At 33.0% G+C, this 13,687-nt stretch overlaps 2 protein-coding genes across 2 annotated transcripts; one reads left to right on the top strand and one right to left on the bottom strand.

Moving 5' to 3' along the window:
• The first annotated feature begins 747 nt into the window (after positions 1-747).
• LOC101736244 (cell division cycle protein 27 homolog) lies at positions 748-5,140 on the top strand. Its single transcript, XM_038013824.2, has 4 exons — positions 748-963; positions 1,037-1,112; positions 1,221-1,368; positions 2,386-5,140. The coding sequence occupies exons 1-4, from the start codon at positions 940-942 to the stop codon at positions 4,250-4,252; spliced, it is 2,115 nt and encodes a 704-aa protein (XP_037869752.1). The 5' UTR covers positions 748-939; the 3' UTR covers positions 4,253-5,140.
• Positions 5,138-11,831, bottom strand: LOC101736108 (nuclear receptor coactivator 5). Its single transcript, XM_004931494.5, has 8 exons — positions 11,664-11,831; positions 11,323-11,590; positions 10,685-10,806; positions 9,887-10,045; positions 8,740-8,857; positions 6,225-6,424; positions 5,658-5,830; positions 5,138-5,490 (listed from the first exon to the last, which is right to left on the bottom strand). Exons 1-8 carry the CDS (start codon positions 11,668-11,670, stop codon positions 5,224-5,226), a joined length of 1,314 nt encoding a protein of 437 aa, XP_004931551.1. The 5' UTR covers positions 11,671-11,831; the 3' UTR covers positions 5,138-5,223.
• Between the last annotated feature and the right edge of the window lie 1,856 nt (positions 11,832-13,687).

The raw sequence follows: 13,687 nt of genomic DNA, 5'->3' as shown, positions 1-13,687 counted from the left end.
ATAGATATATATATAATATAGATATATCACTCTATATTATCATTTTTATATTTCTAAGATGAAATGATATAGGTTTAAATATATAATCTGGTGGTTATTTACTGAGACTTTTTAGTGGGTTTTTTGGAGGATCCCGAGCAGCTACCTCAAGCGGCCTTGTTTCATTTTCCCACATTTCACAGATATTAAACAGTTAATAAGCCACCGTTATTACACATTTAAGTCTGAAGAAACACTAAATAGACAAAATAAAACAAATTACACAATTTCACTCGGACGCTTTGCTACCACAGTTTAAATCCTTGAAGCAAGCTACTTCTGGAAATGATTGAAATTTCGTTCCAACTGCGATTGTGTATACTGGCATATTGCTACAAATTTTTTTGTGCATTTAGAATCATAGCTAAATAACAACTGGCCAAACTTAAATAAAATGAATTCCTACTCCAGTTAAATAGCGGGAGGCATGTCTGTCCAGAGTTGTCAACTATAGAGTACGTAAACAGGACATTTTTAATTTATAACTGCACTAACTGAACTTGCAGTAACTGAATGGGCTTAACCAAAAAACAACTAATTTTGATGAATAATGAACTTTAATAACTTCTTTTTTCGCTTCATCCTTATTATTTTTTAACAAAAATATAAATACAGGCATTTTCCTTTAATAAGTTACGACTCGTCCATTAATAGAACCACGTTTAAGATTTTGTAAAAACGGTTTTTTAAAATAATTTGGGAAATATTAAGATTGAGGCTGGCCACAGGATCATATGAGATGCTTAGGGCTGGCAGCTTTATCAATATCATAGACAATCAACAAACTAAAAATGTCCGTCGAAATAGATTTCCAATATATTTTGTGATTTGAATTTGTGGCTTGCAATGTAATTAATAGAAATAAAAACAATCTGGAAAGTATTTATTTACAGTAAAAAGATGATTGTGCAAGAACCTATCCAGGTATGGTGAAAACCAGTAAATTGAAGTTTCATATCTCCCAGTGGGACGTTATAAATTATTTGTTTTCTCGCAGGTTATCGTTTGGGATTGCCTCAACAATTATGAATTCGAAAACGCTATATTTTTGGCAGAAAGATTGTATGCGGAAGGTATATAAATTGTATTAAATATAATGTACCATTGCAAAATATTGATTTTTATTCTGGGTGTGCTTTTTGTTTTCGCTGCTTATTTAATAATTTGATGATTATTTGCAGTTGGCTCAGAAGAAGCTGCGTTTTTGTTGGGAACATGTTATTATAGGTCAGGGCGAATTAATGAAGCACATCATTTACTTCAAAATAAAACCCTTGCATTACCACAAGCAAGGTTTTTATTAGCCAAATGTTCAGCTGACTTGAAATCGTAAGTACTTTTCATTTAAAAAAAATAAATGTTAAAAATTCCCTGTGAAGCTTCTCTTCAAACAATTTAAATTCTATTAAACATATGGGTGAACTTATGATGGCATTTTGATAGTTCATGTACTTTTTGTTTATAAATGATTAATATGCAGATTGTAATGAGACCACCCAAGGCTATAACAGGTAAAATTGGGAACAAAAAGAAAACTAATTTCCTAAAGCATTTACAAATTAGTAATGATAATTTAAAATTTTTAGAACGAAATATGTAAGCTGGTGGCAGATGCTCCATGTGTTACTTTCTGTAGTGTCCACCATTTGTAGACACAGTTAAAACAATTATTAAATTTAATAAAAGACACGAGCTTGACTTGTAGAAGAAGTTTTAGGCACACAAACTTTTTTTTTTTATTTCTGTAATTGAAATAAAAAATGTACTTGGATCAGATACACATGTTTAATTTTTATCAATCAAGATCTGCAGATGCCAATATTAATTAGCTATGAAAATCAATAGAAAACAAAATATGAGTACCTGCATTCTATAGTTGAAATCTCAATCGCTTATTGCTATAGTTGTTATTTATAGAAAAGTTAACTGCTTAGCAGCAAAAATAGGTAGGATGGTAGCACACCTGTGAGGGCCTGCAACATGTATTAAATATTTGAATACAGTGAAAGCTCCTTATTCAATTCAAACTGACATTTAGCTCTTGGATCATAAATATGTCTCTTCAAAATAAGACTGATCTCAATAGGTGGGTCAATTTTCATAAAAAAATAACAAAGTCCATTTGCAATACCTAAAATTTGCTTCTGGTTTTATATGTTTTGGACAAATTTTTCTTTTACTGAACGCGAAGAGATGTCTTATATGATTAAAATATTTAAATAGGACACCAGCCCCTACAAAGGCATCTTTTGTCATGGCAGTTTAGTCATAGTTGCATTACATATGTTTTACTTTTATGTTAATGTATGTAAACCCATACAAATATACAGTTATTTATCATTACAGCTACAAAGATGCAGAAATTGCACTGGGCTCCAACCTTGATATAATAGCTTCTGAATTTGGAGAGCAGGCGCCATACGCTTTACAGCTTCTTGCCAAAGTATACATCAGCACAGGAAGAAGGAATGAAGCCGCTGAAGCCCATCGGAAAGCACTATCTCTTAACCCATTTATGTGGAAATCATTTGCACAGCTCTGTAATATGGGTGAGAAAGTTGACCCCCAACAAGTTTTCCAAATAAACAACTCTGAGTTCACATTTGGTGTTACAACATTAGTCAATCTAGTCAGCAATTCAGAAAATATATCATTTGTTAACTGTAATATTCATAATAACAGCAGCATGAATACAAATGTAACACCTAATAATGTTGCCACACGTACACCCATGGCTATGTCGACAAGTATAACTCCTGAGACACAAGCCCCAATGAAGCGAATGCATAGTGTTTTTAGTGGTATGGCACCTATTCCATTTTCACCATCATTTGGAATGCTTACAATGGAAGAATCTCCTGTATTATATACTCCAACATTGACAGATTCAAATGAACAGAAAGCAATTCCTAAAATAGTTAATTCTCTACGTGCACAAATGGGACAACTTAAGGATGCAGTATTTAGCCCAGCTCCAAGATGTACACTTGGCCCTGCCCCACGTAGATCATCAAGACTATTCAGTAATAATAATAGTAGTTATTCAGTAAAGGAAAATAATAAATCACCTAGTAGGAAATTTGCAGCACCAAAGAGTCCCTCAAGAAAAAATAAACAGAGAACTGCTAAAAATATTAAATCTAATACAATAGATTCAAATAAAAGTATAGAAACTGTCACTCCAACCATACCTCCAAAGAATTCAAATGGAGTAGCATTGTTGAGTCTTATGAAAGAAATAGGAGAAGCTTATAAATATCTTGCATTTTTAGACTGTAAAAATGCAATAAAATCCTTTCAAGAGTTACCTCCAAAACAATTGGCTTCACCTTGGGTACAAACCATGATCGCACGTAGCCATTATGAATTGGCTCAATATGAGGCAGCTGCTAAAATATTTTCAGAAATAAGAAAACAGTATCCAAGTCGTACTGAAGGGATGGAAATTTACAGTACCTGTCTATGGCATCTTCAGCGTGAAGCACAGTTATCAGCCTTAGCACAAGAATTAGTAGAATTAAACAGAACTAATCCAATTGCTTGGTTAGTTGCAGGAAACTGTTTTTCTCTTCATAAGGAACGTGAAACTGCATTAAAGTTCTTCAGACGTGCAGTTCAGCTAAATCCAGATGCTGCTTATGCACATGCATTATTAGGGCACGAATACGCCGTAGCAGAAGAAACTGATAAAGCTCTTGCTAGCTTCAGGTTAGCTGTTAGTATTGATCCACGAAATTACGTTGCATGGTTTGGTATAGCTACAGTTTACGCACGACAAGAACGTTGGAAAGCATCAGAAGTTCACATACGCCGTGCTCTCAGTATACATCCACTTTCAGGAGTGTTGAGATGTCAGTTAGGTCTGGCACAGTCTGCTCTCGGAAAAATGGAAAGAGCTTTATCCACATTAGAAAAAGCTGTAGCATTAGATACAGAGAATCCCTTATGTCGTTTCCATAGAGCTTCTGTATTGTTAAGAGCAGGAAGACCGCAAGATGCATTAGCAGATCTACATCACTTAAAGGACATAGCCCCTAGAGAGTCATTAGTTTATTATTTACTGGGAAAAGTTCACAATAAATTAGGTAATGCTCATTTGGCATTAATGCACTTTAGTTGGGCTACAGATTTAGATCCTAAAGGAACTGGAGGTCACATAAAAGAAGGATTCGATCCATCAAAACAGGAAGATCCACCTGAGAGATCAACCTAAAAAAGTATGACGAATGTAAAGGATACTATTCCAGATATGTTGGTAGAATGCCAGCATGAGATCACTGACTGATCCATTGTAAATATTGCTCTCACCCATCGGACTTAACTGACACCAAAATAATTCTTCCAAATATAAAATGTAGCTTTACAATGTTCAATGGGTGCGGTGGCATTAGACGCTGTAGTAATAAGAGCGTACATGTGGATATGTTTATATAGATTAAGATGTGGATATTCTTAATATTGAGCTAGTTTATAAACTTCTAGCCAAGTAATTTAACTTTAGAGAGGGTATGAAGTAACTATGGTTTTGTAAGATGTTTGTGAGGCCTTGATCTCATTTGAATGATTTGATAAAAAGAAATAATTTATGTACCTAATTATAATGACACAAAAATGGCAAGTAATAAAGATTCTGATGATAAGCTTTTTAAAGTATCAACAATATAATTATGTTCCAACAACTAAAGCAACTAGTGATCTATTTTAAACAGCTGTTTAGTGTTTCAGTTTGCCTGGCTGGATCCACTGGCAGTATTTAAATATCAATAAATCATGTAGTGTCTAGAAAAGTATTACGTTCATGCAAATTATGAACCATGCATGTTTTTTTAACTTTCGAGACATTTCTCCGCTTTGGATGTTAGTTATAACTATTTCCTGAAAATTATGATCAACAAAATGGATGTATGTACCTGTTCACTATGAGACAGATTAGTTCGTATAATAAAATAAATATCAAATGAAAGTTTTATGTGTATGTATATAAAGAATAAATTGACTAAAATAATAGCACTGTTTGTCGTTTCAAATCACTAATGAACTGCTCTGGAAAAGAGACAATCTCATATGTATGAAGTTTAAATAAAACTGATTATAATAATTATTGTAGAATGTTTTTATTTCGGAACACGACTTATTCAGCCTTAATTTAATATCCTGTAAAATAAAAAAAGTACATATAGATTTTTAAGTGATTTTTTGTAATATAGAATCCAGTGCTTTCCTCAATGAAGGGTCGTTAAGTAATTTGTTCTGTGCAGTGGTCGTCGCGGTGGTAGTGTTTACAGGAGCCGGAGCGACAACGGGTGCCGGAGGCGGTGTCTGTACGTTCTTGTCATTGAGAATATTCATAATTCTCTGCTGTAGTTCAACTTGTGTTTTGTTTGTTGTAGCAGTCACAGGAGCTGTCGAAGTTTCTCCCAATTCTAGTTTTACTTGATGGTCACGACGTTCCTAAAATGTTTACGATTAATATTAATGTGTTTAGATTTTTCTATATCTACTTAAAAATGAGAAATAATATTTCCCTGATCAAATTCTATTCATTGATATTGAATATAGAGAAAAGGGCCCAAATTTTTAGATACTATCATAAACTATTCATAAAAATGATCTTCTACCTGTAAATACTCGATAACTTTGTTGTATTGTAATACGGTAAGTGAACGGCCGTCAGCAAGTTGTCCGAGCAGAGCATATACTGCTTCACGACCGGAAGGACCACCGCGCTGGACCTCTTGGAAATTGCGCGATAACAGCTGCAATGCGTCTTCTATTGGCATATTTCTATGTTCTGTAATATAAATAATAATTTGTCTCTTCTATTTTAAATTACATCAGCGGACCTGATATTTGTACTCTTTTAGATACGATACTTGCAATGAGACCAGTTGGCGACATTAAAATAAATATGTATGTTCTTTTTTTAGATGGCTGGACGAGCTCACAGTCCACCTGATGTTAAGTGATTATTGGAGCCGATATACATCTACAACGTAAATGCGCCAACCACCTTGAGATATAAGTTCTAAGGTCTCAGTATAGTTACAATGGCTGCCCCACTCATCAAACCGAAACGCATTACTGCTTCACGGCAGAAATAGCCAGGGTGGTGGTACCTACCCGTGCGGACTCACAAGATGTCCTACCAGCAGTAATAAAATTCTGTAAGAACGACATTATTTTACCTTGAGGTAGTCCGTGTAATATTGTTAAGGTCAAAGATCTGTGTTCCAAATTCATCGGCATAACCAATATAGCGTAGAGACATCCTCTCGAAGCTATGTTACCGAGAACTTTGCCGATCGGCACGTCTTCCATTGGAAACAGCAAATCGACGACTATACCCAATCTTTTGAGTCTATTTTCAATATATTCCGCATATTCTCTGAAGAAAAAAAAAATTGTAAATTTTTTACCAAACCTATTAAAAAAATAATAGTTTAAAAAAAATAGAAAATACGTTTTAATAAATGTAAATTGAAAATAGTGAAAAATATATTTTATTGTAAAAAAAGCGTGGGGTGCATATTATTAGTTATATTTTTCTGACAGATATGAGTAGAAGAATTATTATTTCAATAATATCTTAAAAAGCACCCCGCGCTTTTTTATAATACATTATACAATACACTAAGTATTGTTATCGGTCCTCGATAAATCTACAAAGTTTGAATGAAATTTGGCCGTTTAAAGTGGGTCAAAATCGCGTCTAAAGGAGTCAGTTACAAACATACATACAAGTGAAGCTAATATAAAGCGTGTAAAAAGAGGGTATAAAATTAGAAATTGAAGCAGGCTTATTCCTATAGTGCTCTTTCCATGAAAAATCACTTACACATAAGTTCGTGATTTGCATGAATACATTTAGAAATATCTACTATATTATATGTGAAGTGCCTTACACACAATCATTATGCCAAATAAACTACAGATCGGGAGTTTCCATTACGTATCTTAGAAGATATTCATAAATACGAAACCTTAGCACGTTTGAGACAAGCGTTTGACAATAAGGTTTAATTAATAGAAGCATACTTTTAGGAATTCATGTGGATCAAATTTTTAATGTGCTGTAGAAAAATATTTCTTCAACTCAACTATACTTTTGCGGAATTAGCATCAAATAGATCAGAATCTATTATTATCATATGAAACAAGTAATAGGTACTTTGTTAGTCTGGCATTCCACTATGTCGCAAATTTGGCAATCGTGACTTCTAATACTGCGCGTTACTTATTCAATTTCAAGTTAGCACCAACGCGGCAGTCTTCGCTGCTGATAATCTTGATATTGAGTTTTTTTTCTTATTTTTAAGCGGGCAATATTTCAAAAGTATTTTAATACTTATTTTGGAGAAACGTGACATTATGTAAGTACTGTTTGTGCTTAGTATTCATGTACAATTAAATTAATTTAAAAATATAATATAAATTATTACATTACCTAAAAATGACTAAAAATAAATTATATTGTCATTGTCTATGAAATATATTTTTTGTAAGTGCTAGTTTAGACATTCAAATCAGGTTACAAGGCATCTCAGGTCATTAATGGTCTAGATTATATTGTCAAATGAGCTACGGCTGCAGGCCATATACATCAAAAGATGTATATGGACCCCCCAATTATGTACCTTGAGATCTGAGATCGAAGTCTAGACTACATTATAAAATGGTTGTTCCACGAATCAAACCCAAATACATGACTGTTAGCATGCAGAAATTGACAATAGAATAGACAATGGAAAATTCCAAATACCTTTTCTCATTTAAAATACACTTTACATTTGTAAAAAGTACGTTAATATAAATTTTATCTAGTTTCGTTCTATAGCTGAATGTTTAGGTATTATGACGCTTTACGTATTATGAAGCTTAAGTAATTTAATAAATGTACACTGTATCAAAATCTGTTGTGTTTTATAAGTACTAAGGGCAGACAAAGACAAGACAAAAATAGGCTTTATTTCGACGGGTAAAAACCCATTTGGTTTAAGCAACACTTTAGCAACTTACAGGCAGGGACGTCTTAAACTAGGATGGGGCCCTTGGGCACACAAGAATTTGAGACCCTTTTGGAAAGTAAAAAACCCGAATTATAATAACGTTTTTTTACTGAGTATGACCATTTATTATAGGTAATCAAATGCAGTATGATATAATATGTCATTAATGATATTAGAATGCTGCTGGTTTTTTGGTTACGATTTCGATAACGGTTTCTTTCGGGATTTCTGTTGAGCAAAACCTTCTATTATAGGCATAGTATATGCCTTGTAAATACCTTCTGATTACTGATTTGTGAAAAAAGTGTAATGTGCCCGACAAAAATGTTTTGAGAATAAACGTGTGAGAATGGGGGCCCTGGGCACGGGCCCCGTGTGCCCTTATGGTAAAGACGGTATTGCTTACAGGAGCAATTTGAGGTTTAAAATTTGGAAAATATGCCATGAAAAAAAACTTCTTCCTCTTCAGCTATTTGAATGTGGTAAACATAATTGAAGTTGAATTAAAAACATCGACTTGTATATAGTTACTAATACCGTATAAAACGACCTTTAATTGCAAAGATAAATGTCGCATAAACTAAATAGCCTCTCACCTCTCGATTTGATACTGATTATTGATAATGATATAGACTTAAATTCTACTATAGAACCATTCAATATTATTTGTTTTTTTACAATAGCTAACACTTACGTGAGACTCTTCGCAACAACAATGATTTCACAATCATTCCTTTCTGGTACCGGCAGAGTTCGTGGATACTCAGGGGGCTTTGGAAATCGGTTATAACCACTCCGATCAACCCATTCACCTATGGATAAACAAAAATAATGAAATAAATTGTTGTTAGTCTGATCCATCCTAAGCTATCTTTCACAAATTGAGTCGTCGTAGCCTAAAGGATAAGACGTCCGGTGTATTCGTGTTGAGCGATGCAACGGTGTTCGAATCCCAGACGGGTACCAATTTTTCTAATGAAATACGTATTCAACAAATGTTCACGATTGACTTCCGCGGTGAAGGAATAACATCGTGTAATAAAAATCAAACCTGCAAAATTATAATTTGCGTAATTACCGGTGGTAGGACTTCCTGTGAGTCCGGGCGGTTGATTTATATTGAGCTAATATTGAAATTATGCACAATAAATGATTTAAAAAAAACAGGAAATTAATATGGTAATGTCAAATGACAATAGCATGATATTAAATATAAGAAGCAAGGTGGTTGGACTAGCTCACAGCCCTGGTGTTAAGTGGTTACTGGAGCCCATAGACATCTACAACGTAAATACGCCACCCACCTTGAGATATAAGTTCTAAGGTCTCAGTATAGTTACAACGGCTGCCCCACCCTTCAAACCGAAAGGCATTACTGCTTCACGGCAGAAATAGGCAGGATGGTGGTACCCACCCGCGCGAGCTCACAAAAGGTCCTACCACCAGTAATTACGCAAATTATAATTTTGCGGGTTTGATTTTTATTCCACGATGTTATTCCTTCACCGTGGAAGTCAATCGTGAACATTTGTTGAGTACGTATTTCATTAGAAAAATTGGTACCCGCCTGAGATTCGAACACCGGTGCATCGCTCAACACGAATGCACCGGACGTCTTATCCTTTAGGCCACGACGACTTCAAAATAAGCATATTTACAAAATAAGAATTTTGTTTCATTTTATTTTGATACTGGTAAAATGTTTAGATCAAAGAATCATATTGACAACTCATTGCATGCATATTTGTAAAATAAATAAATGATGAATAAATATCAAATTCTGCTTAAAGCGACATTACTTTCTTGACTTTTTACAATAATACAAAATGGAAGTTCCTAACCTGATGGATTGATGGGTGGTCTATCACAGAAACTTGGACCTCTTGATCGTGCCCCACGGACTCCTTTACCTCGTGGCCCTAAGCCACGGCCACGGCCTCTACCTCTCTCATCATGAATTTCGGGCCTGTTGTTGCCCTCTTCAAATTCCTCTTGAAAACCTAAATTTTTTATTTTTTTATTTATGTTTATGAATATTATATATATATTATATTACATTTGATAATATTTTACGAAGAATTATGTTTTTAAGTTACATATCGACGCTTGAAAGGCAAACGTGACTAAGCGACAATAACTGTTTTGTACTTAAATGATAGGCAATAACCATATTCGATACGCAAAAATTCTAGGTCTATTAAAATCATTTCAATCCTACAGCTAGATTCGTTCAAATATAATTTTTTCAGGTATTTCAACATTAAATTAGTCTACTGCAAAGTTCACGCATTGTCGCTTAGTCGCGTTTGCCTTTCAAGTGTCGATATGAAATATGAAGATTAGAAACATACAAACTATAAAAAACAATTTGGAAATTAAATTATTTTTTTCTACCTAAGCTTATAGCCTTGAGAGGCTATATCAGCGTAACCTTAACTAGTAGGTGAGCTCACGGGGCTCAAATCTGACGACGTTGCTAACACGAACCCTAGCAAGAGCCGTGCTTCGCAGAATCTACCACCGGATCGGAAATGCACCCACTGAGAAGATCCAGCGAGAAACTCAGTGGGCTGTGTCTGAGGGTGACTGGAAATTTCAAATGACCTTGTCAATGAATAAAACTATCTTATTATTCTCACCATGATCATTATTATTTCCATAGTTGTCATAAGCTTCCTCACTTTCATCTTCCATTTGAGTGTCTTTTAGTGCAACAGCAGGTGGCACTTCTGGATATATCGTTACGGTTTCAACATCTCGTCTATATAGTAAATGTAAAGATTTTAAATATTTTGGAGCAATAAAGATTTTCAATTCATAGTTTCTAATTATATGTTATTAGAATAGTAAAATTTTATTAGCCTATGATTAACATAATAATTTGTGCACAAAGTGACTGCCTAGTCTAGCCCTGCTTGTATTAGCTCTCTTATTTCATTAACTCTATCATATCATGTTGTAGTGACCCTTTGCAACTTTACTAAAGATCTTTTTCTACTTCAGTAAAAGTAAAATTGAATGGTATAAAAGGAGAGGTATATCACAAAAATATAGATAATGGTGAACTATAGCTACGCCTACATCTCACATGTATATCAAAGAAATTTTCAAGATATTTTGCCTGCTGGGTGGTGCCATCCCATTATGGATAGAAAAGATTAATGTGATGAATTTTTTTCATGCTGAGTTATTACTTGGCTTTCAATATTAAAATATAAGAATAGGAACCTAAACTGCATATTGGCTGTAGATTGAATTTACAGAAAATTAGTTAAACCTTTTATCAGTTGCGGCTCTGACAGGGATATTTTTTCCTTTGAATACGCTACCATTAGCTTTTTTTATTGCTTCCTGTGCACTTGATTCTTCGGCGAATTGCACAAATCCAAAATTTCTATTAACTATAATCCCATCTATTTTCCCGTATTGTATGAAGTAATCATAGAGTTCTTCAACAGTGGTATTATCACTTAAGGCTCCGACGTAAATTCGAAGATGAGCCGTTGATTTCTGTTTCATATCAATCCTATCCAACGTAAGGTTGTCTGAAAATATTTGGCACGAAAATAATAAAAAAAAAAAACATTTAATTTAACAAAACATTGAATTAACTTTTACCAGCCATTGTTATTTATTTATTACAACTGTATTTTTGTGAATTTGTAAGCAAATTCTGACTTCTTTGCAGTTACAAAAATATTATTTAACGTAAATATAAAATGTACATATGTACATGTATGTTTGTATCTAGCAGTGTGACGTGTGACCAGATTTCATTTGACGAATCTACTGTTTGTGGAGGTTAAAATCTACTGAATTCTACCAAAAGAGAACGAGAAATACTAAAAATCTATTTTACTTTTTTTTGCTGTCGTGTTATAATGTAAAAACATGAATGTTTCCTTGATTAAACAATAAAATAATAAAAATAACAAAGAAACCACCATTAATTCAAGAGACCAACGTTCTTTTTTTTTAAATTAAATTCTAAATAAAAATATAATAAAAAAAATACTATAATGAAACTCAAACTTAAAATTCTTCGTGTTTATGTTGGGTAACTTTTTCATAAAGTTGTTTTGAATCCATTAACTTGACTTACTACATTGGAACATACTTCTGTCAGGATCAAATGTGCGACATCCTCCTTCGAACTGTCGTAGCCCCTATATTTCCATGCATTATTGCAGCAACATTCTTATTATTAAATCGATTTCAATCTTGATTTTTATTCCTATTATTATTAGAAATTATTCTTTCTACTTTAGCGCATGACAAAGGTAGTATCGTCATTTGCTTCACAAATTGGGACAAATTGCCATACCTTGGCTTGCTATTCGCATCACAGATTTAGCAGACTTCACTCCAAAATTTATTCACCATAAAAGTTTCAGACGTCAAACTAGAAGTTGACAATAAATTAGAAACAGAAACATCTAATTTCAATTCCCTATATTCTTTGTCAACAATTTGCATGTTTTCTGTTGCAACTACAAGGATATCGTGATGAATGGGAGATCACGATATCCTTGTTTATATTTATGTTTAATTTTAAGCTCGATTATAAAAAATCTCAATGAAGGAATTCCCAAGATGCTCACGGCACGAAGGGTAACGAAAAGAATGAAAATTAAATAGTTAAGGGATAATACTACGAATTTATCCAAAATGCCAAAAAAGTACTAGAATTATTTGAATTCTAGTACTTTTTTGTAGAATTCACGCTTTTCAGTTATTCTGATTCTACTATTCTTCTTCTATATCTTCTTCTATATTCTGAATTCTACTAAAATATACCAAATAATTTTTACATACTAAATTCTGTTGCTAGTACCTCAAAATCTACCAAAAAAGTAGAAATCTACTAAATCTGGTCACGCGGGTATGTATTTTTTTTTTTTCAGTATCAGTGAAAGTGCACAGGTGAATGAAGTAAGCCCCTCAAAAAAATTTTTTTCCTATTTTATACTTATTTTCTATTAATTCGTTTGTTCATCATTTGTTCATGATTGTTCACTGTTAATAATTGTTTGTTCTGCATTGATTTATTTAAAAAAAATATTTAAAAATATACCTACAAGTTAGCCCCTCTAATGCAATTTTTAATATTTTTTCATCCTTAATGACTCGTAAATATTCATTTTCGATTGTTCTTATACAAAACACGTTTGTTCTCTTTCGAAATTACTCGTTTTTTGTTTAATTTACTATTTTGATTAGTTGAATAAATGTATGAAAAATATGTGTACTGCGCATGCGTCAACTATAATGCCTAAACTTTCTACGCGGTTTTAATCGTGAAAAAAAAAACAAATATAAATCCTGAAGGAGCAATTAATTGGTATACAGTTTAATTTAACAAAATTATAAAATAAATAAATGAAATAATGTGCATTGGCGTTAAGTTAGACCAAATACATTTTTTCCATCCTCCTACTTATCGTTATGAAGGTATAAAAAAGATAGGGAGTTCACATAGGTAATATAAACAAATAAGTAAATATGTTCATTATTTATCTTTCAAGAGATAATATAGGTATACATTATAATAACTTTTTTACACAGTCGAAATTATATTCCTAATATTAGTAAAATAACATTTTAATACGATAGGTAAGAGGATGGAAAAAATGTATTTGGTC

The sequence above is a fragment of the Bombyx mori genome, chromosome 11 (assembly GCF_030269925.1).
Source record: "Bombyx mori chromosome 11, ASM3026992v2".
Taxonomy (NCBI): domain Eukaryota; kingdom Metazoa; phylum Arthropoda; class Insecta; order Lepidoptera; family Bombycidae; genus Bombyx; species Bombyx mori.
Note: the sequence above shows the minus strand (reverse complement) of the source record. Positions and strands in the feature narration are given on the sequence as shown.